General features: G+C 53.3%; 1 protein-coding gene across 4 annotated transcripts in view; it reads right to left on the reverse strand.

Moving 5' to 3' along the window:
- The window catches only part of DENND1A (DENN domain containing 1A), a 476,944-nt gene continuing 448,958 nt past the window's right edge, over positions 1-27,986 (reverse strand). The window contains exons 20-24 of one of the 4 annotated variants that reach the window (XM_072960106.1): positions 26,167-26,223; positions 19,668-19,756; positions 7,283-7,411; positions 4,200-4,455; positions 1-3,126 (exon numbers count right to left, since the gene is read on the reverse strand). In XM_072960106.1, the coding sequence (XP_072816207.1) occupies positions 1,936-3,126; positions 4,200-4,455; positions 7,283-7,411; positions 19,668-19,756; positions 26,167-26,223 (1,722 nt within the window). In that variant the 3' untranslated portion in view covers positions 1-1,935. The remainder of the gene's footprint in view (positions 3,127-4,199; positions 4,456-7,282; positions 7,412-19,667; positions 19,757-26,166; positions 26,224-27,986) is intronic. The other 3 variants (XM_072960107.1, XM_072960108.1, XM_072960109.1) reach the window with 3 other exon arrangements.

Consider the following 27,986-nt stretch of genomic DNA (forward strand, 5'->3'; position numbering starts at 1 on the left):
TTCTCCCCAAGAAGATTTTATTGAATGCACACACAAAATTCATCCTTGGATTTGCAAATCCAATCCAGCAAGGGAAGAGACAGCAGTGCTCACATGAACACGGAGCACATGCCACCAGCCACCAGCCCCCAGCACAGCCAGGGAAACAGGAGTGGGCTCTTCTTCCCTGCGGCCACCCGGCACCTCGTCTTACGCTCTGCCCCATGCTGTCTCCCCCAGGTGGGCTGCCCTGTCCCCGGTGGGGCTCAGAGGTCTGCCCAAGATGGGTGGATCTGGAATCTACTGAAACACCTGAGTGTCCTAGAGGAGTCCACATGGCCCAGACACGACACAGCTCCGCCTTCCGGCAGCCAGAGGACATTGCTGGGATTTAGAGAAGACTTGCCCGAGGGGCTATGACTCAGGAAGGGGCTGTGTGCTGGGCCAGCAGCTCTTCACACCCCACAGAGCGACCTTCCAGGCCTCACTCCCCCACATGTTGGGATGGCCTCCCAGCACCTCAGGCACTGACAAGGCTCCTTGGGGTTATGGGGGCCTCCAGAAACCCCCATACCCCATCAGACACCTCTGAGACTGTGGATCTGACCACTCACAGATAGGAAATGAGAAATCAGGTCAAAATGCTCACAATTTCCTGCATGTCTCAGATGGTTGTTTTCTTAAATGGTTGGGCCATATTTTAACTTGGTTTATTGAAACTAGTCAACTTCAAGATTCATCAAATCAATAAAGTAAAAAGGAAAAGAAAGATAAAAGAAACAATAACAAAACATTTCAATTTAACTTTGGTGACGTTGGCCTCAGGAATTTCTATGCTGGCAAGAATCACAAGGTGGGCTGGGAGGGGGTGGCTCTGAGACCTCCTCCTGCCTCCTGGCTGCGAGAAGTCAAGTTTGCCCACATCCTCCCAGGGGCCTGGAGAGGGGCTCAGCGCCCTGCCCACTTCTGTCCCCGGGAGTCGGGCCGCTAGGACCCCTGCGTCAGTCCACGGTGTTAAGCTTGGCCTTCCGGTTGGAATCTGGGTGCCTGCTTCTTAGCTCTGCCCCTGCAGATGCACTGGACAAGAGGCTGAGCCCCGTCTGATAGTTACTTGAGACCCAGAGAAGCTGTGGGGACCAGAGGGAGAGTGTGGAACAGCAACCTGGCTTCTCTGCCTGATGCGCTCAGATTTTCCTGGTTGCTAGTTTTTCTTCTACAGATCAGAGTTGCTGGTACTCCTGGTCCCCATGCAGGGCTGGCTGGAGCGGGGTTTGGCTATCATGAGGGATCCCAAGGGTCCCTCAGCCCCCAAATTCCTACCAAGCCAGAAAAACTGAAGTTTGGGAGTTGAGGTGAAGACTCAGGAAAGGATGAGTGTGCATATTGCTAGAGAGGGTTTGGATATGTCTCACCAGATAGCTCCTCCGGCCTGGAAAGGGGGTGCCTTACTTCAAACTCCAAACCATGTGCGCCTTGTGCAGACGAGCTCGCACTGAGGGTACCACCGATGCCTGTGCCCAGCGAGGTGGGCTGTTCAGGGCTGAGCTGCAGTTGGGACAGGAAACAGGGCTCGGGAGGAGATGCCTTGAGGAGCCCCACAAGGCTCCTGGTGGGAGCTTTCCAGAAAAAGGTGGGTAGGACGTGGTCTGGGGCAGTCATTAGCCCAGCCGTCCTCTTTAGTGCAAAACCCAATCATGGGTGCAGGGGAAGGGTGGTGGCAGGGCAGGACAGGTGCCCAGGAGCTGGGTCGATTCCCAAACTGGAACTGGTGCCATTCTCCAGCAGCCAGACCTCAGAGATGGGCAGTGTGGAGAGGAGGAGGGGTGGCAGAGAGGGGTCCCATCCCTTCCCACCAGTAGAACCTGGGCGGAAACAGCGGCAGGGGAAGCAGGGCCAGCCCAGAGCTGCAGTGGTGGGCAGCGCAGCCTCGGTCGCCCCCAGCCCTCAGCGCCTGGCTCACTCGAAGGTCTCCCACTGCTTCCTGAGCTGCTCCACGGAGCCTGGGGCGGGGGCTGGGCTCACATCTTGCTTGGTTTTCTGTAACAAATCCTCAAAGGGGTCTCTGGCCTCTCGTGGAGCGGAGGGCTGCAGTGCTGGCTCCAGGCCCTGGGAGGGTCTAGAGGGGAGGAGCGGGGGATCTCCAGGCCTGAGGGCCAGCCCTTGCTTGGCCTCGGCAGCCCTGGCGCTTGAGCGGGCCAGGGGCAACGTTCGGATCCTCGAAGGGGTGACCGCTGGGGGACCCAGGGGCTGCAGGGAGTGGGCACCCATGGGCATCTGGCCAAAGAGGTTAGGCATAGAGAGAGCAGACAGGTTGGGCTGAGATCTGTGTGGGGCACAGAAGCCAGAATTGGACAGCAGGAGGCTGGGGGCAAAAGCTGGCCCCAGGGGAGCAGGAGGGGCCCCGTAAGGCCCAGCTGGTGTGGAGACCAGGGACATGGCAGGCAGCGCCGCTGGCACAGATGGGACGAAGGGGTTGAGTGATGGCTGTGGAAAGGGGGTGGGGGTCCCCATGGGGGGGAAGCTGAATTGAGGGGTGAATGGGGTGGCTACATTTGGGGCCACAGGGCCTGGTGGAAGGGTACTGCCTGACCAGGCTGTGTTAAGTGGGTCCAGGAGGGCCAGCAGGGTGTCACTGCTGGTGCCCGCAGCTCCTGGGGCCAGGTTGAGTGGCTGGAGCAGTTCGGTGGGGTCCTGTCGGGCAGCACTGGCGAGGATCCCGGGGAATGGGGCTGAGCTCAGGGCAGCCCGTCTCTCCCGCTCAGCCTGCAGCTGCTCTGAGGAGAAGTCCCCGAGGGCAGTGCTGGCAGCCTGGAGCTTGGCTGGGCGGGCAGTTGGGGGTGGGGGCACGATGCCCAGCTCCGGGGTCTTCCTGCCCTGGGGCCGGGGGATGGTGATGCTGCCCAGAGTAGGGGTGGGCATCTCTTCCTTGTCGCTGGGATTCAGGATGCCATTCCGGTTCTGGGGCCTGCAGGGCAGGGCCGGGGAGTTCCAGAGCATGGCTGAGGGCTTCTCAGGAGAGGTGGCCAGGGGCTTGCTGGGGATGGCCATGTCGTCCTGGCCCAGGCTCCAGAGCTTGTTGTACGGGTGGGCGAGCTTCAAGGCCCCCGGAATCCCGCGGCTCCTCTCACCCCTGCCTAGGTCCAGCCTCTGTTGGAGGGAACAAGGGAGGCAATGACCACAGGCTGACCTGGGACAGACTGGAGGCAGCACATGCCCGTTCCCTCACCCCTCTTGTATGCCAGCCAGGCAGACAAGGGGACCATGGTCCCAGGAGTGTGGCTGAGCAGCTCCCTGGGACCCACAGCAGTTGGGTCCTTGGCCCAAGTCAGCGGCACAAAGCAAGCCCAGGTCTTTTCTCACCATGTGGCACAAAGGGACCCCAGGGAAAGCCCTTGTCTTTTCACACCAAGTTGCCAAGTAGTTTGAGGCAAACGGCTTCATCTACTGACTGTCTACTGGCCGGACCCTTTTTACTTTTCAAAGCTTGTGGGCACTTTCAACCACCAATGAGCCCAAGAGGGCAAATGAGGCTTGGATCTTGGGCAAAGGCACCCTGGAAGGAAACAGGACTGGGCTCAAGTCCCAGCTCGGCCACTTATAGGGCCCACAATCTGGGCTTCACGTCCCTTCTCTTGGCTGGAGCTCCTGCATTGGCAGTGTGGGAAAAGCAGTTCCCTGCAGAGGGGCATGCGTGTATCATTGCCTGTGTGGGAAATCTGTGAATTCCACTGTGTGGCCCAGTGACTGCAGAGTTGGCAGCCCCCACTCACAAGTGAGGAAACTGAGGCACAGAGAGGAGATGTGATAGAAAGTCACGGTGGAAGATCAGGGGTCACACGTGAATATCCAGAACCCAGGAACTTTGTTCCACAAGCTCTCCACAGAGATCCCAGTTCCACCAGTGGTCACAGTCCTGCCTGGGGGTTGGGCTGGGGGGTCTTGGGGAGAGGGAGGCAAAGCACCAGCCCACCTCTGATGCACAAATGGAAGTGGAGGGGGCAGATTTCCATCAGGCTCCAGCATCTCCTCCAGTGACCACTATGAGGATGGTCTGGCCACTGGCTGGCCCAGCAGGGTTTGCAGTCAGAGTGACCCCAAGCATTGGCTGAGGACCTGGAAAAGTCACTGTTTCTCCCTTGGTGTCTTTCACTGTCACATGGGGGAACCTGCTTCATGGGCAGAAAATGCCCCTGCCATGTACCCACCCCGCCCCACCATACCTGATAGTCAAAGGTCCCTGGCTGCTCTCTTAGGTCTTTGGGGGTCCGAAGGTCCTCCAAGCTTTTGGCCTGGCCCAGCGGCTGCAGTGGGACCTCCATATCGAGACCGCTGAAGACATCTTCCAGGAGGTCAATGCTGGCAGCCCTGTCAGGCGGCACGGGGGCCGGGCCCAGGGGCTCCCGTGTGCGCTGCTCTGGACTCTCCGCCTCGTCTCCTGCACTGTCTGACTCCTTGAGTGTCCGATATGGCTGTGGCCTGCGAGGAGGCAGAGCAGGCTGGATTCTCCCACTCAGAGCCGCCCTAGGAGGGGCAAGCAGCCCCCACCCCCAAGAACTTCCAGGCCTTGACGAGTACACCTACGAGTCTTGGGACAGGAGGGAGTCTTGGGACAGGAGAGTGTCCTGGGTCCCCATGAGGGCAGGCGTCTGGGCAACGGGAGTCTGACAGACTAGGGGCTGAGTTTGGGTTCTGCTCGCTGTGGGGCTGTGGGCAAGTTCCTTTGGCTCTATCTTGTTCTGGGGGGGCCCACTTAGTTTCCACCAAACCATAGGACCCACTGTAGAACTGGCTAGTGGGCGTGAAAGCCACTCACATAAGGCATGAAGAACGGGACGCGTCTGGAAAGGGAATAGGCAGGAAGACTCATTCCTGAGCCCACTGTCTGCACTCTCACCCCTGCAGCAGTCAGGTCCTGGGAACAGCTCATGGGGAATTGAGCTGGGAGAACTCTCCCCAGGGCAGCTGCCCAGCACACCCCAGGATCCTCGGGAGACCATCTGGGCCTTGGCCTGTGCTGTCCTTGGTTCCAGCTCTGGTGCCATCTCTTGCTGTAGGACCTTGGGCAAGTCACTTAACCTCTCTGAGCCTCAGCCGCTCTCCTATTCCAGAGTGCACCTCCCTTGCAGCTGTTGGTGGAGGTTTTACAAGCAAACACAGTGCCTGGTGTATAGCAGGTGTGCCAAGGCTGTTAACAGCATTCCATCCATTCATGCATCAAAACCTTGCAGCCAACCCAGGTGCAGGTGACACAGGGTGCCTCCTACTTTCCTTTCTCACAAGCTTAAGCCCAGGGGCACCACTGGGTACATGGAGAATGCTACCTGGACAAACCCTGACCTCTAGTGGAGCCAGGGCCAGAGCAGCGTACCACCTCCTCTAACAGCGAGGCTCTGGCTCCTGGATCAGGCAGGAACTGCCCAAGGTTCTTGTAAAGTGGGGGAAGGACGCCACCTGTTGGTCCCAAAGGCTCACTTGCAGGAGCCAGGGCAGAGGACAGTCAGCAGAGGGAGAGGACGCAACTAACAGTCTTGACTCTTGGCAAGGACTGCATCAGACTGGACTAACTCACTGAAGCCACACAAGCAGGCCATAAAGTAGGATTCACGCCCCCACCTGATAGATGGGGAAGCCGAAGCTCACAGAGGCTAAGTAACTCACCCTGTGTCACACAGCACCTGGCAAGAGGCAAAAATGGAAGCCAAGTATGAGAGACTTCTAAAGTTCCTCACTTGTTCTAACTAAGCCATCTGCCCAGGCCCCTTTAACCAAGTTTGAATGCAGTGAAGGAGATAAAGAAAAGTCAGTGAGCTTCTTACAGTTAAGGAAATAGTGTTCTTTAGAAAGAACTCATTTTGTTTGAGTTAAGAAGGCCATGTCCCTTTTAAACACAAACAGAAGCCTATACTTTTCATAGCTCATGGCTCAGGGAGTGAGCTTTATTTTAAATAATTAAGGCATCAATTAATTTAAAAAGAATGTGCCTTGCTGGACTCTGCAGCAGGGGAGTGCTTGGCCATCACCCACAAGGGATGCCTTTACCAGCAAGGTGATTATAAGTTGATACATGGACGAACATTTCTTATTCCAGTGATGCTATCTTTATTTTAATTAATAATAGGAATAATAACTGATACATTAAGCCTATGATATCAGATATTATTGCTGAGGACAAAGCTTTTCTTCTAGTTTTAAAGAAGATTCACTGTTCAGACCAGGTGGCATGTGAAGCTTGGGCAACACTGGCTTAGGCCACTGCTCTCTAAGTGAGGGCAACAGGAGGGGACTGACTTGCCTGTGGTCACAGGTGAACTGGTGGCAGCAAAGGCCAGAAACCTTCTCCCACTGTGGGAGCAGTGGCAGGAGCAGAGCTGGAAGGTTTACCAGGTGCCCCAAGGAAGCCACAGGCCAAGCCCAGGGGAGGGACTGGGAGCAGGGAGATGGTGAAGGGGACTGGGAGGGGGAAGGTGGGGGGAGATCCCTCTTCCGTGAACCAGCTGGAACGTTTCATTCCCCGAAGTGTTGCTGTGGGTGTTCAAAAAAGGACACTACCCTTCCCTTAAAAGCTTCCATTAAAAACACTACACAAACTCGTTAACAAATAAACATAGATCAAAGCTGTCCTTTGCTCAATCCCAGCTCTGGAAAGCTTGTGGTGGGGTGGGGGCAAGAACCAGCAAAGAAAGGGGAACCAGCAAAGCCTAATTCTGGGGGTGGCTGGATTGTGGTGAACCTTCTTTTTCTCTTTTTTTCTTTATTGCAATTTGTAATTAGAAGGAGGCTTAGATTATAAATAATAATGGTAAAAATTATCTTAAAGTCCGGCAGATCAGTAAAACCTTTGGATATGACAGAACTAATATATACGTTCCATATCAGTAACTTTTTTTTTTTTAAGTTAACATCTGACCCTCCATCTCCACGGCTTTCCAAGATGTGCTGAGATAAAGCAAGACTCGGGCAGCAACAACCAGGCTAACAGTAGCCACCAATTCCATTAACAATCAAGTGCATTTTCCCCGCAAGGCACGAGACCGATGCCCCCGTCTCACACCTTTAGAACTCAGTCACCGCTGTCACTTTACCCCATCATCACATCCCTGTGTGGCTGGCAGAATAAAAAACCCTGAAAGGAGGCACACAGAGGTGGCATCTGCCCTGCAAGTTGGCACCGGGGCACCAGAAGGCAGCAGCTCCAGACACCTTTCCCCACACACAAGCGTAAGCAGCACTGGCCACCCCATCCCTCCAAGTGGTCCTGGAGAGTCACCAAGCTGAGCTCAGGGAAATGGAAGAAGAGAGAGACCATTCAAAGGGAGTGGAGAAGAAAAGGCTTTCGGTGAAGCCAGAGCTTGGGCCCGCTTCCCGCTGGCATTCATCGTCAGAGGAGTCTTCGGAGAGGAAGACAGCATAGTGTCGCAAGGGCTTTACGAGGCTGGGGTGGAGGAAGACAAGAGAGAAGAGAACAGTTAGGAGATATCTCAGGAATCCACGGGGCCGGGTGGGAAGGAGGCCTGGGGCTCAGCGCCTGGCCCGGGCCTCCCTCTGCCAGCCCGGACAGAGGCTCCCTGGAGAAGACCTATCGGGCCCCACGGTGAGGAAGCTGGTCCCAAACAGAAAAGAAACTGTGCGTTTGTCGCTGGTGTCAAGAACCTTAAATGCATCTAGGACTTCAGATTTCCACTTCCACTTAGATAACCCTAAATGTAGTGACAGATTATGCACAAAGATGTTTGTTACTGCTATGTTTATAATATTAAAACATGAGACAACCTAAATTTCCACAGTAGGAACCTGGTGAAGTGAATTATGGTACAGTTGGCTGAATATTATCCTCTCGTTAACTATAAAGTTCATAAAGAAAAATCTAAAAATCAGGACACAGAATTGCAATTATACCACATTCTTTCTCATCTGCTTACGGAAAAATGCACAGAAAAAAGACTGGAAAGGGATGTGTCTAAATGTCAACAAATGCTAGTGGATTATGGGTGATTCCCCCCCCATTTTATTTTTGTTTTCTTCTACATTTTCTCCAATGTGCATATCTACTTCAATAATCAGGAAAAAAAAAAAGTTAAAGGAGAAAGTGAGCCACGTGGAAGAGCACTCGCAAGAAGGCCCTTTTCTGATTAGCGGCTGCTCTCTGGGGTCTCCCTCAGATGCCTCTTCAGAGAGTCTTTTTCATCTGTGATGTGGAAATTAAATATTCATTGTTATAAAAAATATATCTCCCTTGTCAGCCACCTGTGAGCTCTACCTCTATAAACACAAACATATACACAGCCCAGAGAAACTCCACGCCTGCTCCTATGAATTATATACCGATCGGGGCCCGTGAGAGGTGTGTGCTCAGGAGAGGGGAGCTGGACCTCTGAAGACCTTGGTTCAAATTCTGGCCCCACGGCTGCTGTGGGCAGCCCACACCTCTGCCCTGTACAGCGGGCTGGGCGCGCCTGAGGATCCCCAGGGGCAATGGTGAAGTTTGGGGAGGTGGGTAGGAGACACAGGGTTACCTGATGGGGGGCTATTTCCTCTCCTCCCACCCCCTAGCCAGAGCTGTCTCCTTTCTTTGCCTTATATGATGCAATTCCTTTCAGGTTTTATTTCAGGAAGGGGAAACGTGTCCAAAAAAGTGCATGGGAACCAGGGCTGGAGGGTAAGCGAGGGCAGCAGCCGTCCCAGGGGACTGGGAGGGCGGATTGTGACCTGCTGCTGCTACAGTCCACCATCACCAGGGCTAAGCCAGTTGTTACCCAAGGATATGCTGTTCTTTTAAAAGTGGAACCAAAGCTGGCTCCCAGAGCTGTGCGTTCCCCAGCACTGGCACACCTGAACCCTTCAGTTCCTCACATTGTCCCTGGAAGTGAGCCAGGCAGAGTTTTGCCCTTGTATTGAAGGGGAGGTCAAGGCTCAGAGACGGGAAATCACTTGCCCAGGGTCACACAGGGAGGAGGTCACAGCACTCAGCTCCAAGGCTGCCTTGCCAGGTGTCAGGGACAAGACGTGTCTTGGCCCATCCTGGACTGGAGAGAGCATTTGCCTCTGGACTCAGGAGAGCGGGCAGGAAGATGATGTGATTTGCAGAAATGAGCCTGGCCAGCACGCTGCCAGGCCGCCCAGCTCCTGCCATGTCCACCGGGACATAGAACAAGGCCCAGCAGAAGGGCCACTCTGCACACAGACGCTGGAATTCTGCTCTGAATCACAGCCCCAACCTTGTCCCTCTGCTGCTTCACGCCGATAAACCTGCTACTCTGAACCATGATTTCGCCGCAACTGGCTGTGTGGTGAGCAACCCCACCAAGTAAAGTGTCAGCAATTCTAACGTTCAGGCGTTTGCAGGATGATTTACTTGCCTCGTTAAGTTAGGAGGACCCACTCTCACTCGGCAGCACTAGACTGTTCTCACGAGCAGGTTAGGGTGCAGGGGGGCAGTCACCCTGCCTCAGGCTCCATCCTGGGGAGCTTGTGGAACATTCTGGGGGGGCAGGGTGAGGGCTGCCCAGTCTGAGCTGCAAGCAGGCCAACCCCATGCTGCCCGCCTGGCCCCGCCCACCCCCGCCCTCCCCTCCCGACCACCTGCCTGTGTCGGGTGCACTGACTGCCCTTAGGCTGGAAGACTCTTAGGAAGCCTTCCTGGAGCTCCCAGCAGAGTTTTCTTTCTAGACAGAGTTCGCTTGTCCTTGGGCTGCGTGGTTTAGCCCTTCCCACATAGAGGGAACCTCCCGCAATTCTATTTGAGTAGAGGCCCTCAAGGGCAGGAGCCTGGCCGGTTCTCTCTTCCCGCACCAGAGCACAGCAGTAGCGCAGAGGAAGTTTGCAAGGGAATGAGCGGCAGCCCGCAGGCTGGGGAGACAAGGCACTGCCCACACCCGCTTCACTGCTCTTCCTGGACCCCCGCCAGGCACATGTCCCTTTCCTCAGCTCACGGCTGCAGTATGAGTGTCTCCCCTCTGAGCTCCCCATCTGTCTGCTGAGGTGCTGAGAGTGGGACCTGTAGCGCGGGACCACGTTTGGGGGAGGGGGTGTTAGGTATCTAGGGGCGGGTGGGAGTCTCAGAAGAATGTCTAATATAATGTCCACAAGTAGGCACTGTGTCGGTGACTTTACATAGGTTATTTCTACCCCTCCCAACAGGAAGCAGGAAGGTGTCACTGTATGGATTTTATAGAGGGTGAGGCTGTCATGAGTCCATCCATCTACTTGTCCGATCATCCACGTAGCAACCAAGAGGCAGCCCGGAAGGCCTGTAGTGAGCACAGCCAGTGTGAACTGAGTGCTGGGAATCACGGGTGAAGAGGAGAGGTGTGACCAAGCCACCTGGCCAGGCAGTGACGAGCAGGGATTCCAATTCCTCTTTCTCCTGTCCACTAGGCTGGCAGTAGATAAATATGAGGGAGACCCGCACCTCTACTTGGGTCAAACTGAATGAGTCTTTGGGTGGCCCTCAAATCCATCTTGAATGCTTTTCCACCACCCATTCAAGCACAGCTGGCTTTGACAAGAAAGCAGAGAGCACAGCTTGGCACAATAGCTGAATGCCACTAAACCTGCCAGGAACGTCTGGATTCACACGAGAGCAAAGAGCCTTTGTGCTGGACTGGCCCCTGGCTCCATCAGATCAGGCTGCTGCAGTTCCCATCACTGTCAAAATCCAGTGCCTCCACACGCAAGGTCACGGAGGGTGCCTGGGGGTGCGGTGGGGGAGAGAGGGAGCCTCCATTTCCAGCTCACCATTTCGCTCTCCAGCTGGCTCTCCTGGCCAGGCCAGGCCGGTTGGGCAGTAGCTTCAAGAAGAGGCCCAGTGTCTCTCACGAGTGATGGAGCACCCAGACGAGAACTCTCTGAGTGGCTTGGTCAGATCGGAGATTCTTCAGGTCCAGGCTGTGGGCCATGTGGAGGACGATGATGACACGAGCAGTACTTACAAGTGTTGGGCTGAATGCTGCCTGGACAGTTTCTCATTTATTACTTATCACATCCTCATTTTGTAGATAAAGCAGCCAAGGCTCAGAGAGGGGGAGTCATTTGCTTAGTGTCACACAGCAGCTAACGGTAGAGTTGGGAATCTGGATTTGTCTGACTCTAAAACCACTTTGTGATCCTGTCTCTTCAGTTCTGTGGCTCTGAAACAGTGAAATAAGGGGCAGGGTGTTTCCCCTTCTGTTTTTGATAAAAGGTGAGTTTTCAAAATAAACTTATTTAAATTCAACTGCTCATGTTCTGCCGTGAAACATACAGTCAGATAATTTGTCAGAGATAAAGGATGAACCGTTGAATACGTCCAGGTTTAAATTTTTTATTAGCTTAAGGCGGAATATGAAAAAAAAAAGTGTACCTCTTCCCTCATTAACCCAATTCAGCTACTACCCTGCAGTCTGCCACCCACCACTTGCCTGGATTTTATTACACACAAAGAGCTGTCTGTGAAAAGGCAGGTTGTGGCGAACTTGGCTACCCAGCGAGGTCTGCCAGAGTCTTGGCGAGAAAGAAAGGCCCGCTGTCCATCACGTTCAGACCCCGTCATCTCCCACGGCTGCTCCCGCCTCTGCCCACCTCATCTCGGCGCAGAGTTCCCATGCAGACGACTTCCTGAGCCCTTTCTAATGTTTGGTTTAACGTGTCGCCGGCTAGCGCGTGTGTGTGACAGTGGTGACAGGCGCGGCTGTTCCTTTTTAAAGACCATGTCAGAGCCACGGCGTCAGGAAGCGGGGACGTGCTCTGTGGCTCTCTGCCGGGCCAGGATCGCAGGGCTTATTTTTTAATGAGGAAGATCTGCATCTCGAGAGTTTTTTCATGTGTCACATCGCGTGGACAAATCAGCAGCACGTCATGCTGGCCCAAAATGAAATGCTGACAAATGTAGATATTTCAAATTTAATTGACATTTAAATGTACTTGAGATAAAGAAGGGAAAAAATCAGCAAGGACTTGGTCTCCAGAGGTAACGAGGGGAGCTGGTGATCATTTTTAAAGGATCATTTCACTCCAGCACAAAGGATCTTCACTGCTAAATGTCTTGGTGGCTCTGGCGTCCCTTGATTGCAAGGCTCCTGTGAGGCTGATGAGCAGGGACAGGCCCCAGGACGAGGCCCATCTGTTTAGCCTCCCACCATCCTCCATGGCCCAGACAGGTGACCTTGGGAAAGTCATTTTACCTCCCAGAACCTCAGTTTCTTATCTGTAAAATGGGGATTCTACCAGCCTCCTGTTAGTCTTATCACAAAAGCTGAATAAAAATATTCCTAAAGGGCTTTACATGGTGCCTAGCGCATGCTCAGTTACTATCCATGTGCCCTGTTCACCTGCCAACAAATAGATTCTGGGCACCTACACCCTGTGCGGGGTCTCCCCTAGGTGTTCAAGGGTGAATGGGGGTGGTCCCTGCCTTCAAAGACCTTCCCAGTCCACACTCATGCCCGGCGTGCTGAGAAGCCCTTCCTAGGCACTGGGTGGACACTCGTGTAGGCGGAGAAGCCTGGCTCCACTTTCCCGCCTTTCAGACTCTCTGCTGGAGGGATGATGGGGAAGGGGACACCTTGGGGGTGCCTTCCTCACCTGGAAGAGAAATCCTGTGGACTATGAAGAACTGTCGTTTATCCTGAGGATAGTCTATGCCTGCCGTTAGCCTGAGTCTTTTCTGGGGACCATGGCAGCAGTGCTAAGGGGACATCTGATGAGAAAGCACTGGATATGGGCATGGGACCCAGTAGACCCGGGGGCACATGCTGGACCCAGGGCAGGTCATTCCACCTGTTAGAGCCTTGCTTTCCCTGTGGCTGAACGGGTGAACAATGCCTCCACTGCAAAGACTTTTGGGAGCAGAGAGGTTAACCAAGATGATCTACGTCACAATACTGGGCCACAAACAGGCACTTGGGGAAGGGTGACGTGGAATTTGGAATAGGGAGGGTGCTGGTTGGGATGGCAGAGTCTTTCAGAAGAGACTGAGATGAGTAACGTGTTGAGGATGGGGCAGCTTTTCTGAGGGCATCCTAAAGGCTTGGCTTTTCAGCTGGAACTAGCTCCCCCTATCGTGGCAGCCCCTAGGAAAGCCTGTCCTTCCAAGTGGCAGACAGAAATGGTGGAGAAGAGGGGGTGCCGTTTTCCGGGCTGCTGCACACCCCCAGGGGCTCTGTGGCAGCTCCTCCTTCTCCGGGCCGGCTCAGGCTCCACTCCTGGCTTCTGGCTTGTCTTTGTCTCTGGGGCCCAGACCCCACCGTTGGAGACGTGGGGGGGCCCGAGTCAGGTCAGCAGCCTCTCACCTTGCTAATTGGGTCTGCACCCTTCTGCTCAGTGTTTGGATGCCCAGCCGCTCAGGGAGTGGGTCCTGGCGACTTGCCAGGGGGTAGTGCCCAGACAGCTGCCCCTACCCCCTGGGGCCCGGGCCCAGCTGGCATCTCTGAGACGTGCTCCCAGGGCTGATTGCAGTTTCTGGCTCTTACAGAGCTGGGCCAGGCAGGTGCTGGTAGCTTCATATTCACACCCTAATCACCCCTGGCACAGAGTAGGTGTTCTTTACACATTTGTGGTTGTTAACTGACACTCTCCCCCATCTCCAGGGTACTGGGCTATAAGCTTTGAACTATCCTCAGTGATTCCTTTGTTCATTCATTCAGTAAATATCCCTGAGCAGAGCTGGGCGAGGCTTTGGTCTCAAGAGTTGAAGAATCAAGGTTGAAAGTCACACAGCCCTGCCCCACTCACAGACTACTGGGGTGTTGAGAGCATAGTGTATGTGTGAGTGAGACACGGCAGCTCAAGGCTACATGAGGGGAAGTCCATTGTGGGCTTGGGAGGAGGGAGGGTGCGGCTGGTGGGGGTGGCCTCGGGGGAGGGTCATATTGGTGAGGCCGCAGCGGTCACTGCAGGAGGGGAGTCTGAGGGGCCCTACTCACTGAGGATGCTAGTGTGGGCAGTCTCCCAAATCATGTTCTTTGGGGTTTTAACAGGCATTGCATTAAAAAAAAAAGATGGCAAAGAGATTTGCCCAAGGTCTCAGACTGGCAGGTGGTGGGCCAGGATGCTGCCCAAGTCTGCAGATGCCAAGCCAGGCCTGTGCACCAGGCCCCCACCCAGCAGGACTTTGCTGACCCCAGCCTCGAGGCAGCTCTGGGTCTGTGTAGGAGGGAAAGGGGCTCTGGTGTGACCCTCAGCCAGGGGCCGTGCTGAGCCCAGTTCTCAAAGAGACAGGGGAATGGGGGTGGAGCAGTGCGTCATCTTCTGCCAGAGCACGTGTGCAACCAGCTTGAAGAGATACAATTGCAAAGTGTTCTGAGACCTGGTCTCCGGGCAAAGCTCTCACTAAATGCTTCTGGCAGCTTCTTCTGATCTTACTTTAATCTTCTGGGGCTTTGGGTGCTGAGGTCATGCAGTGCAGTTCAGAGGAGCAGACTCTCCAATTCCTGAGCAGCGTGGGCTGGCCGTTTGGCGTACACGCTGTCTGCCCAGCCAGCACAACCTGCAGAAGGGCTCCTTGGCCAGAGGGCTTCTAATGCCTGCCCCATGTTCCTCTGGGTCTCCCAGACCCAGATTCCCAGGGAATCCACAGTTTTGGTGGGAGGGTTAAGTTATATGATTCTCTCAGAAAGTTATTTAGTAATACAGAGCAGAAATCTGCCTATAAGACTGGTTAAGGGTTGGGCTTTGGTGTTACAGAGACAGGTCTAAAGCTCAGCTCTGACACTTACTAGATGTGTGACCAAGGGCAGGGATGCCTTCTCACAGCCTCGGCTACTTCCTCTATAAAACAGAGCTAATGGTACCTACCGCCACCCCCAGATTTCCCGGGAGGATTCAACCCAACAACGTATGTACAGTGCTTAGCATGCAGTGCTCAGTTCACGGTAGTTGTTCTTATAATGATATAACACGAGAAAAAACTTGGAGAACAAGGACATCCACTCTGGCATTTTCCACATTTGTGAAAACCTGGAATAATCTACAGATCCAATATGAGGCACGTGCTCAGGCAGACCACACACATGCACATGATGGGCTCTTCTGTGGTCACCAACAACAGGGCATAAAGGACCTGTGGCAACTCTGTATTAAGGGGTATTACAAGGAAGCCGGCAGCTCTGTAAAACATATTTAGGAAAAAAGACTGGACGGGAATCTGCAGAAATGCTAATAAGTAGGTGAACCGAAGTCATGGGATTCAGAATTAACCTGTTTTCCCTAACTTCCATTTTGTCTATAAGACTATTGGGTTATTTTTACGAACAAAATTACTGGATAAGAGCAGATTTTTGCATGGATCTGGCCAGAGGGGTGACAGGGCAATGGCTTGTGGGCTGCTGGTGGCTGAATCTGGACCATTCTTTACTTAGTACAATGAAACTCCAAATAACCAGCCTGTAGCCAGGCAAGACTCAGGTGGCTGGAGGGAGTTCTGTCCTTCAGAGCACAAGGTGTGCACTGAAAGAGCCGTGGTTCTGCAGCTGGCGGGGATGGGGCACATCTCAGATCCACACTGAGCACAAGCCCCTTCACCATTAGGTCTCAGAAGACAACCCTGCCCTTCTGCGGTGGGGGGTGGGGTGGGGGGAGGGCAGGGGTTATTTGTTTATTAGGTTTATTTATTTATTTTTAGCAGAGGTACTGAGGACTGAACCCTGGACCTCATGCATGCTAAGCACACACTCTACCACTGAGCTATACCCTCCCCCTAACCCTGCCCTTCTGGATTGTTGTGAAGATTACATAAGGTGGGGGCCACCTGTAACCACCTCCCTCCGAACACTCAGCCCCCACGGCAGTGAATGGATGAAAGAGAGAGGCATCTGGGGACCAGTAGGTCACTCCCTGCCTTTGGCCTCTGTCTGCTCTGTGTGTGTGGGCCAGAGGGGTGGGCAGTACTGAGCACAGCGCTGCCTTTTAGAGCTTGCAATAGGTCTTTCTAAGCCTCATGTTCGATGGGAAATTGCCTTCTATCTGGCAAGCAAAGGGAAGATAAGCTGAGGCCTGTCAGCTATGCACACTCCTGCTGAAATAACCAGTCCACCTTTAACAGGTGGGGAGCTGTGACCTCCCTGTGCCCACTGCAGCCGCCATCATCCTCCCCACTCAGAGTAGCTCACAGTCATAATTAGTCATAATTCTTAACAAAAAGCCTGTGTAGTGCAGAAGAATGGGGGAGGCCTCTGTCATCAGATGCCAATCTTTCCATTTTCTAGCCCTGAGACCTTGGGCAAGTCAAGTCTCTCTCTCTCTGACCCTCAGTTTCCCCATCTGTTAAATGGGAAAGCCACCCGTCACAATCTTAAGGGATGTTCAGTAAATGTTACTTCTCTTTCCTTCTTCAGATAGACATACTCAGGCACCAGTGACCCCTGCTTCCTTGGCAGGAAGAGGACTGAAGTCCAGGGAACCAGAGAGGAAGGTGGCGTGCAGGGCAGTTCATCTCAGGACCCGGCGCTGTCTCTCTGGGCAAAGCCAGGATAACAGTAGACCCCCTTGGAAAGCAGAGGGCAATTAAGAGAATGAAACTGAGCAGTATTTGGAGTCCTGGCCCTGCCACTTGTAACTGGATGACCCTGGGATGCTGGTCAGTACATTTTCTGAGCCCGACTTCCATTCTGTAGAAGGGGAAACGAATTCCAGCCCAAGGGGGCCTAGGGCACAGGGGCACTGCACTGCACTTGCTGCCACTGGGGTCTGGCCCCAGCCTGTGCTGCCGTCTCTCCTAACCCTAACTCTTACCCCCGGGGGTCCTCGGGCACACCACCAGCCATGTTCTGAATAAGAATGTAAGTAGCTGATACTTCTTGAGGAGAGACTGTCACTGAATATTAAGTAGTTCATGTTAACTGAAAAACAGAGGGAACATTTCCCCCACAAATCTTCCTAAAGTGTTCTTCCAATTGCCATCAAATGGTTTTAAGGGGCTAGGACACTCACCTTCGGGGAAGAAAATTTGACAAAGGAAAAATTTCATTTTGGGAAAATGCAAGTCAACAAAATTCAGCACTGGGGTTCCCTTTAGGGCCTCCTTTAAAAATCTAAGATGCTCACACCTAGTAGGTTTTTGAAGACATTTGCTGAACGAATGGACACAAGAATGGACAGAGAGACATGACCCAGAAAGGAAAAACTGGACTTCGATGGATGGACTGGTTAGAGAGCTGCCGGTGATGCCACTGGGCCTCGGTGAATTCCAGACACTGAGGCCTTCTTACTCTTAATCAGCTCCAGCTTGCTGTCCACAAAGTTAATTATTTAATGTGCTTTTTGGAAGTGAGAGTTGGGGCAAGAAGTCAGGAGGACCGAATCCTTCCCTCAGCTTCAAAGATCCTGGGTCTCTTTCTGCTGCCCAAATCCTCTAAGTTTCCGATGCACTTTGATACTCCCAGTGGAGACAAAGATCCGAGAGTCAAGAAAATCCAGGCCAGATTAAAGGGCCAGGCACCGGGTCCGTGTGCCCAACACCGAACCACCCGCAACAAAGGCCCATTAGGCTCCAGCTCCTGCCTGCCGGCTTGTCTTCTCGTGTCTCCCAACACAATGCTGACAGATTGGTGGAGATGGTTTCTTTCCACCCCCCAAAACAATATTTTATGAGGAGTCTGTTTTATTAAAATATTTTCCGCTGGATGCTTCCTGTGTTTCAAGAAGTTGGTCTTGCCAGCTGGAGCTGGTGACAGTTGAGAAAAACACATCCAAGTGCTGTTGTGACATGGCATTTGGAAGTGGAGGAGCACAACGGGGGGTGGGGGGGGGAGAAGGCAGCATGGGAAGATACGCAGGAAAACCTCCGGGTTGCACGAGAAATGTCACTGGCATTATGGGCCAACAGCCCCGCCCCCCCCACATTGAAAAAATGTGAATAGAAACTCCTGGAATGATGTCCAAATATACCTGCCTATTTCCTGGTGGACCAGGATCACCTATCATTTGTTTTCTATCACTGTCAGTTTGCCAGCCCCCCCAAACTAGCTCCCTCTGCTCCCACTGGTTCATTTCAACCCCAAATGTTTCCCCAAAAGAAATCTAAAAGAAGGCATACTGCAAAAAAACAAACAAACAAACTCAAAAACCAAAACCCCACAAAAAGTGGTACTGACATAGTTCTGGTAATCACCAGAATGATGGGGTTGCCAGACACTGGGTCTCTGCAAACACTGAAGAGGCAATCCTCTAACACGGCTGGAAAAGCAACAGCGTGAATAAATGTGGGGAGGAAGTTCAAGCTGTAATTGGCAACCCGGCCACAAAATGGTAATGCTTGTCTGTGGAATGGAAAGTGTTGGTCCGGGGTGTTTTGGGTGCAGTGCAAGGATATTCTGGATTTGCATTTCAGTATCTACAGGCCCATGACCCTGTCTTCCAGTACAGTGTCTAAAATATTAGGCCAGTTTTAAAGAGGTGGCTCTAAAGAAAAGTGACTAATTTTATCCCCCTAAGGAAAAATCTTTGGGTCTGGGGCACCCTGAAGCCATGCAGCACTTTCTCCACAAGAGGGCAATCATAATCCACACCAGGGAGATAGTCCTCAACTTTCCCACGGTCCTATTGTGCACAGCAAAAGTTAAACCTGCACCCAACTTCTGGAGCCCTCTCTTCCAGATTCTGCATCACCAAACACCTCTCAAGACACACAGACACACAGACACACACAGCTCTGAGGGCTGCGGAGGTAGGCCGGTCCTGTAACGACATGGCAGTCTCAAGTGATACCACATGGCCAACCAGAGAGTCCTCAAGCACAGCAACCCCATGAGGCCACAGCCTGACATCTGGGAATCATGTCCTCCCTTTGGCTCCTTTTCTGGCTAGGACCTGCCATCTCCCTTAACTCCTTTCCCTGAGAACTTCTCTGAAAATAAGGCAGACATGAGTCCCTCTTCACCCAAGGGACTGCAGGGGCATTTTTTCTCCCCAACAACCTTAGACCAAGATGGGTTCATCAACTCTTTTAGGGCATCACAGGAAGCCCATGTGCAGCCATTGGGTTGTCTGGGCAGAGGCCACACGGGCTGATGGAAGTGGTGTCACCTTTCCCATGTGGCTCTGGAGTCGGGTCTGGGCAGCTTCAGGCCTCCTCCATCCTCTGGCCACTGCTTGTACACCTGCCTCGTCATTCACCTCATCCTCCCAACGCCCACCCAGAAAGAGACTCTAAGCTGATCCTATGTGAGGTACTGGCCATGAGACCTAGTGCCTGCCCCAAGGGGCTCTGGGGCCAAGGGGAGGTAGAAAAGCAAAGTCGTAATAAAACAAATGCTAAGGCGTGGGTGGGCAAAGGTCCCGGTGCGGGTGGGCTGTGGATAAGGAGAGTCCTGGGTGTAAATCTGAGCTCGGGAGACCTGGAGCAGCCCAGACCTAGGAAGGTGGTGGCCCTCATTAAACACGTCAGCCAGGTCTCTCTCCTGCTGACCCTCTATCTTCAGCATAAGAAAAGGCCTGGAAGCTTTTTCTGAGCTTGTCTGAGCTCCCCCTGGCCGTCACCACTCAAAACCCAACCCCGGGTGCCGGCTCCCTGGCCTCTGGGGCCTCCCGCTGGTGTGACAACTGCTGGCAGAACCCACACTGAAGATCAAGCCCTGATCCCCGACTGACCTCTCTGTGAGGCACCCGCTCGGGCTCCAGGGAAGCCTTTCAAAGGAGGGGCTGCCGCGTGGGCTCCACAAAGCGCTGGCCCCGCTGGGCTCCTGCAGCAGTGGGGGAGGGAGCGATGGGGTACTCACTGCTCGGGGCTCGCGACGGACGTCCTCCGGCCTTCCACCGTGATGTTGCTCTTCGGCCTCTTAACGACGTGTGGCCGAGGCGGGCGCACCTGGAGTGGGCACAGGGGAAAGGCCCCAAGAAGGGCTGAGTTGGAAGAGCCACACAGGGACATTCTCAAGATGCAGATAAGCGGCCCTGAAACAAACGCTGAGGGAATTTCACGGTACAGGCTCAAAGGCTCCGCTTGTCACAGAGACACAGCCATTGAATTTGCAGCCAATGCATGACCTGGAATTCGTGGCCTACTCAGATGGGAACGGCTCTTCCGAGGGGCTGGTTTCCTCATCTGCAGGTAGGGGATGGTTCCACCTTCCTCCTCACAGGGCTGCCGTGAGGGGTCAGTGAGATAATGTCTGTGCAGGACCCAGAGCAAAGAGGCTCTCGTTAATGGCAAGTCCCATCTGCCTTCTCCCGGAACCCGGACCCGGCTTGGCAGAACAAAAAGGTTTCACTCAGACTCTGTTTATAGGGTGTGTGTGTCATTTTGTTTTTTTTTACAACTGAATTACAGGATGCTTATTTTTCTAAGTGGGAGGGGGAGAAAAGGAAATACTAATAGCGTGAGAGTGCAGTAAAAATCCTCTTTCTGATTCCCCAGGCATCCCTGTGCAGTCCTCCCGAGCCGGGCTCAGCCTGGATGTCACTCACCACGGGGACTTGGCTCGAGGGTCAGTGGTGGGTGTGTTTGACAGTGAAGTATACCCCTTCCTAATCCAAAGCCAGGCTGCAGAGACAAGGTTTTTTTTTTCTCCCCTGAGCTGTGGCCTCTGAAAGCCAAGACGAGGGACCATATAAAAAGACACCCCCTTCTCCCATTAGAGCCCATGATGGGAGCTAGGTTAAGAATTTCCAGGTGTCCTTAGAAGGATATTCATTTGGTCTAATCAACATTACCTGGCTTTAAGTTTGGCACCATCATCTCTGAACAGTGCCAGGGAGGGACAGGAGAAAGCTAGGAAAGCCTGTGTACGAATTTTGTTGTCAGCGAAAACAACTGCGCAGCCCAGTGCAAGGGCCACTCCCTCTGCAGACGAGGGACCACGGCAGGAAACACCACAGGTGCTGAGATTAGCGGACAAGGCAGGGAAGGAGAGCACACACATGCTCCACTCCCTGCACCCTCTGGCCAGAACCATCCCCGCCCCCGCCCAGCGTTGGTGGACCACACAGCACAGTGACTTCAGAACACAGATTACAGAAGCCAGCTGCGTAACAGACAAGTCTTTCTAGAGTCTCATCAAGCCCTCAGGTCTCCACATGTTTGATCTAACCAAAGTTTTTCCTGCGGAATCAGAGATGTGGTAAAAGCCAATCGCCTTCCACCAAACTTGCTGTCTTCTTCTATGGGGTTACTGTGATGATTTGATGAGATGACACAGGGAAAGCGCTGGCATGGGGTCTGGCACACAGTGGGGGCTCAATAAACGCGCACCTTGCTTCTCTGGACCTTATCAGTAACAAAAGGAAGCTGGGGGTGGGGTGTCTTCGAATTAGAAGACGTGGTTTATGACCGTCTTACCCTTGCCTTGCACCCTGCTCAGTGCCTGGTTTAGGGTGGTCCCTTAGCCAGGTTTTTAGAAGCAAGTGAACACCTCTGCCTGGAATCTAAGCAGCGCATACAAATGTTGCTATTATTATTGCTGCTATTAGAATGATGCCTGCCACGGAGCAGACATCCAGTCACCGTTTGCTGATCAACGAATGGACTTGTCCCCAACCCGAGCCAACTCTGAACTGCTTTCCCGGCCCAGAGCCAGACGCCTCTGCCTCTCGCAGCTGGTAAACAGGATCACCTGGTTCGAGTGCTCCCCACTTTGCACCACAAAGGGGGCATTCGGCTGGGGCCGAGGAGCAGAGCTGCCCTGCCTGGAGGTCCTGGGGTGGGGGCTTCGGGAAGGTCAGACATTAAGGCCTGTTCGCCTGTCCTCGCACACAGCTGCTCCTCGGTACAATAGAGGCGGGTTAGGAATGTGAACTTGTGGCTGAAATGGGGGGATTAAGTTTGTGGCAACTTCAACTGAACTTGCAACGTGGTGAAACATGGGGAAAAAGAACAACAGAGCTAATTAGACGAGCTGAGCTGTCAGAGTGCCGCTGAATGGCTCAGCGCCAACAAACAAAAGGAATGGGTTGGCAATCAGCAGGATCGATGGAGAAGACTGCTTCATTAGGGATGATGAACCAGACAGAGCAGGGAGAGGGAGGGGCAGGCGGGGAGGGCGGCAGCGAAGGCGGGGGAGGGGGAAGAAGGCACAGAGGACCCAGAGACAGCCACCCGCGCGACTGCAGACACACCCAGAGTCACACGCACCTGATTGGTGTGGACAAAGCAGACACAAAATTACACCCATGGACAACCACCCAGAGACACGCACGGAGGCCTCGAGATGCCAACAAACCCACAGTCTCACAAATACACATGCACAGAGGCACACACAAGAGGCGAAGGCACATGCACGAATCTCCCTCTCTCTCTCTCTCTCTCACACACACACACACACACACACACACACACACACACACACACACGGCTGCAGCTAGAGCCGCAACCAGGCACAGACACACACAGACAAAATGGTTTAATTAAGCCTGAATCACAAGACGATGCAGACAACTGGCCCGTCATATTTCAGCGATCACATCCGTCTTTCTGGGGGTACTTAGGAAGGGTGGGGGCTGGGGATGAGGGAAGAAACCACATGCACACACAACAGCGACTGGCCCCACCAGCGCCTGGATCCCAGCAGTGCCGGGAGAGAAAATGCTAAACAGGGATTTGGAGCTCTGTTCAAGGGGGACTTGAGGGGAAAGTTGGGAAACCAGCCAATTCCCCACTGGATTTAAAACCTGAGAAATCTAAGTCGGCAGGGTTAAATGTGTATTGAATACAAAAGCACTGAGTACATTTGATTTTAATGGTGAGCAAGAAATAATAAATACAGAGCTTATAAAGCGCTTCACATGCAGCCGCCCACAGCCTGCCTCTCCCCTGTGCGCCCCAGCCCTCTCCCCTGAGTCCACCGGACACTGGCAAGGCTTTCTTCTGCTCTTTCCTTTTTCTTCTTTTTAAAATGAAAATCTAAATCCTCTGGTCACATCTGAACTCCAGCCACAGGTGCCAGGCTACAAAGCTCCTTCCAGAAAGGCTGAATGGCTCGTCTCCACGCTCCCACCACCCTGGGCCGGTCCATGGCCACACTTCTGCCCAGAACATTTGCAACTAAGTGACCTGGCAAAGCCCGGCAAGGGGCCAGTGGCTCCTGACATGGGAGCTTGTCAGGCCATCTTCTTTGAGGCCCTTGAGGGGTTCCATACTCCGTGGCTCCCAAATTCACCCCCAGGGTGCAGTGATGCCCACTGGAAATGCTTCCATGAGAGCTCCCTGAGTGAACAGACCCTGGGGCACTGGGGAACATAAGGCCAGAAAGCACAAAACTTCTAGGGCTCCCAAATTAGTCCCACAGTGACCCTGCTAGGCAGAAGGTGTTTGGGTTGGCAGAACTGGGGTGGGTGTACTCACTTCATGCCAGAGACTGTGCGAGGCACTACATGAATATGACCACATACCCCACCAGGTAGATATTGTTAATCCCATTTTACAGATGACAAAACTAAGGCTGAGAGAAGGTATGCGTCTGGCCCAAGGTCACACAGCCAAGAAGTAGCCAAGCTGTGATTCAAACCAGGACAGGCCTCTCTGACTTCCAAGCCCAGAACCAGTTCTGCTCAGTACCCTAACTCTTCAGAGCGCCATAACCCAAGGTGAGGTGCAGCCCCACGGGCCAGGCTGGTCACCTCCTACAGAAGGGCAGTGGCAGAGGCCACTGCTACTCAGGCTTTGCTTAGGGTCATGTCTGCCTTCCCAAGTCCTTGGCTGCCAGCGGATGTGGCTATATTCCAGCCCCATCGCCTGCCAGTCTGCACGAGTCCCCGCGCAGGCGAGACAATGTGGAGCCCATGGTAGTTGTCTCCAGGACCCGAGTTCTTCCAAGGGGAGCAGTCCTGCCCTGGATCATGCCTTCCAAGGGACTCCCTGCCTGCCTTGGATCCCAAGTCCCTCCAGGGACTTCTGAGAGCTACCTAACCTCTGGATGACCTTGGCTTGGTGAGGACTGGGCAGAGGCAGGGCTCAAAGGCCAGCGTGGCCTCTTATCATCTCTGTAGTTTTGGCTGCAAATCAGGGAAACAACATCTGCCTCCTCCAGGCTGTTTAAGGACAGATGGGATGACATACAAGTGTCTAGCACAGTCCTAGGCACATACAAGGTGCTCAGTAAATGTCAACTCTCTTCACCTCTGCACTCCTTCCAAGATCTAACACTGTCAGAGAGATTCCCCAGGAAGCCCAGCTGGCTGCTGATTAATTCTTTTCTCACCTGAAGGCCCTACCCCAGTACTTTGTGCTAAGATGGACTACATAGAAATGAAGATGGAGGGTCCAGGGAGCTTGGAATGATGGAAAGACCAGGAGTTCTAGAGTCTGGTGACCCCTCTGTGTAGTTACAGGACCGAGGATAAGTCACCGAGCATCAGTTTTCTCGTCTCTGAAACAGGTGGAGGTGGGAAGGGTGTAGCTCAGTGATAGAGTGTGTGCCTAGCATGCACAAGGTCCTGGGTTCAATTCCCAGTACCTTCATTAAAAATAAACAAATAGAAACCTAATTACCCCTCCTCCCAAAAATAAATTTTAATAAATGTGAAATTATAAAAAATGCCCCCCACCAAAAGAATAAAAAATAAATAAATAAAAATAAAACTGGTGGAGACGATGCCCACCTCACAGAGGTGCTGTGAGACTCAACTGGGGTAATGGACGTAGAATGACGTGCTGACTCTAAAAATCCCAGGGGGGTGATGGTTATTAAGAAACTGGGTCATTCCTTAGAAGCTGTAAGATTTAAAAACCTGTAAGAAGAATAAAAACATCTACTGTGTGCCAGGCATTGTGCCAGGTGCTTTACAAATGTCATCTACATTCATTGTCACACAAAACCCTCCGTGAACGAGGGTACATTAGAGAGGAGTGAGGCTCAGGGAGCTTCAGGACTTCGCCAAAGTCACACAATTTGGTATTCAAGCCTGGCTCTGTCTGCTCCCCAAATCGATGTTGCTAATGACTGCACTAGAATTCTCAGTAAATCACACAAGGTTTGACCCAGAAGTCGGCTGTCTGTCTCCCAGAGCGGTTCCTTTCTGCTGTTTGTGCTTTCCTTCTGATGACAGTGAGCAGAAATGTTCCAGGCCCTTGACAGCTGCACTGATCACGGTTTGACTGGGGTACAGGATGGGTCTGTCACACGTGGTTGGAACAGCAGTGTCATGACCACCACAGGTGAAGGCATCACCCAGCCTCCATCCCAGCCCTCTGACTCCCACACATGGCAGGGAAGGAAAGGAAAACAGCATCCCAGAACTTTCCAACATCCCCGCAGACAGCGGCCACCCAACCGATGCTCGGTGTGTGTGCCAAGGATGAAAAACAGACACAGTACAGCCTGGTCACCTGCACCCCTCAGCCGTCACAACTTTCAGGATGGATTTGGACACTGCAGCGGGAAGGGTGGGAGGGGCTAGGACTCTGGTTTGTGGGGGACTATGACTACAGCTGGGCAGGAACAGGACCCCTTTTGCTTGACTGCAAGAGTGGTGGCCACTTCGAACAAGAAACAGAGAAACTCTTCTCTTGATAAACAGCCTGCACTAAATGGTCCAGGCAAGTTTCCCACTTTAAAGGAAACTGCAAAAGTTATCAGGCTGCAGTAAGACCAAAGTCTGAAATTATAAGGAAAATGACTTCACTGATGCTAAACACGGAACCACACCCAATATTTTCCCAAGGCATTTCTCTTAGGAAAACCGGATGGGTCTCCCTCCTGCGCCCACCCATCCCCAGGTGCTGGTGAGTTCGTTACAGCTCCTCCTGCTCCTCCGCCCTTCCTTGGCGCTTCACTTAGGAGGTGGAGCTCCCTGTGAGGCCCAGGGAGGAGGCGACGGGTCTCCATCTGAGCCAGCCTGATCTGATCTCTGGGCGTAGCCCCTGCCCCTGGGAAGGGACATCAAATGCATTTCCAAACCAAGATCTGGTGGAAACGAGACCCCTGCTGCCAGGCTTCTGCCTCCTTTGTGAGGAAGAGGCGGCTGCTGTAAGGCTTTAAAACTCGTGGCTAGAAACAAGGCTCAGCCTGGGAGATTTGCTCAAACGATGCACACACGGCAAACACACCACACAGTGGCCCCGCTGCCTAGAGCTCTGACTGCAAGTCACTGAATTAATTCAGAAAAAGGGGAGAGAAGCCCAGAAAACACAAGTTCAGGTACATGCCACGCAGAGGGAAGCTGAAAATCCAATTCCCTGTTTTCTTTTGCAAGGCGGCTGAGTTCAGACTCCCGGGGTTTAGTCAGGCGGGGAGCACGGCTCAGGCAGTGTTAGGCGGGAGGGCAGAACCACCGGCTACTCACGGGCCTCGAGCGCTGTATCTTGGGAGGCGGCGGGCGGGTGGGACGGAGTCTCTGTGGCTGCATTAAAGTGGAAACTTACGACATCAGTACACACGGAAACAGTTTGATGCATTTCCACACACGGCTGCAAGCATCCAGTCACCTAAGCTGCAGCCCGAGGGCCGTGCTGGACGCCTCCTGCCCCCTCAGCTGGTCACCGGCTCCTGCACGTCCCATGTCTGAGGCCCTCCCCTCCGCCTCGGGCCTGGATCACTGTTATCCCCTCCTAACAGGGCCTCCTGCCTGGACCTCCTCCAGCAGGTCTCCACTTAGGCCAATGGGTGGCTTCTAAAACCCACTGTGACCCTGCCACACCCCAGTTTCGAGACCTCTGCTGCCCCCTCCTGTCCTGGGGCAACAGTTCAGCAAGGCCCTGGGCTGGCATTTCAAATCCTCCAAGACCTGGGCTCTGCCAAGCCCCACACAGACCCCTCACCTGGCAAGTGGCCCCAGGCTCTCATGCCAGTTTCCGCCAGCCCAGCAGGTGGAGTGACCCACCCCACCCCCATCTGCCTGGCAAACGTTAACTTATCCTTCAAAGCTCTGCCCAGGTCACATGCTGCCTTCAGTGCTCCCACTTATCCCCTACTGTCACTCAGTATCTGCCCCACCCCACCCTACTCTTACCCCCAACTCTCCTTCAAATGTTCATTTCCTTGAGGGATTTATCCCTGTGCCTTGGGGGAAAAATGATCTGCTCAATGAAGTTCTGATGAACAAAAAAATTTGTACAAAATGCTTGGCTTCTGAACTCAGGATCTGAATAAAAATCAACAGCACACAGACCTCTTCACTCGCCCCTCAAACCCTTTATCTTGAGAGTTAAGCTTTGTTCTCTCAATGGCCCACCCACGTAGATGCCCTAAACAGTGGGGGAGATGGGTAGACAGAGAAAGGAGAGGAGAAGACCACACTAGACCAAGGTCATGGACACACGGCCAACCCTAGGAGGCTTCCAGTGGGTTCCTCCCATTCAGCACCGTGGGTCACAGAGGTCCATCACTACGCCAAAGCCTAACCTGCATGGCCCACTACAGTGGTCACGTGTGGTCAGTCCAAATTAAGACGTGCTGTACGTGTAAAATACACCCTGGATTTCAGACTTTGTTTGAAAAAAGAATGTAAAACGTCTCACAATTTTTTATATTGACAATATGTAAGGAAACATTTTGGGTATTTGGGTTAAATGTATTATTAAAGTTAATCTTATCTCTTTTCACTTTTTTTAAATTACTAGAACATTTCGTAATTTTAAGTTACTAAAACATTTATGTGACTCACATGTGTGGCTCCTGTTACGTTGCTCTTGGACAGCACTCCAGAGCCTCTCCTGGTTGGAGCGGTTCTCCAGAGAGCAAACGTGTCTTAGAACCCATTCTCCACCCCGGACTCCTGGAGGGAGGGGCCGTGTCTCAGGTATCCCTGGATCCCTGGTGCCCAGCACAGGGCCTGTCAGTGTGGCCCACAGAGAAAGCTGACTGAAGGTCTTGATGGAGAACTGAGGTCCCTCGTGGTGCAGAGAGCACATCTGGATGGAAATACACTCTGGCCTCCCAAGCCCTGTGCCGTTAGCTGGGAGTGTGCGCCAAGCCATGCTCAGTGCCCCTTCTTCAGTGGGAGGCTACTTGGGGGGGGGCTGGGGATGCCACTCGGTGGGATGAGCATGGCGCCCGCAGGTGCCCTGGCTGCTGCCCTGGTCCAGGTGCCCCACTCTCACCCCCAACTCCACTTCCCCCATCACCCTCAGCTTCCCTTGTTCTCAGCCACTCTGATTCGGGGTG

This window comes from Vicugna pacos, chromosome 4 (assembly GCF_048564905.1).
Source record: "Vicugna pacos chromosome 4, VicPac4, whole genome shotgun sequence".
In the NCBI taxonomy this organism is placed as follows: Eukaryota; Metazoa; Chordata; class Mammalia; order Artiodactyla; family Camelidae; genus Vicugna; species Vicugna pacos.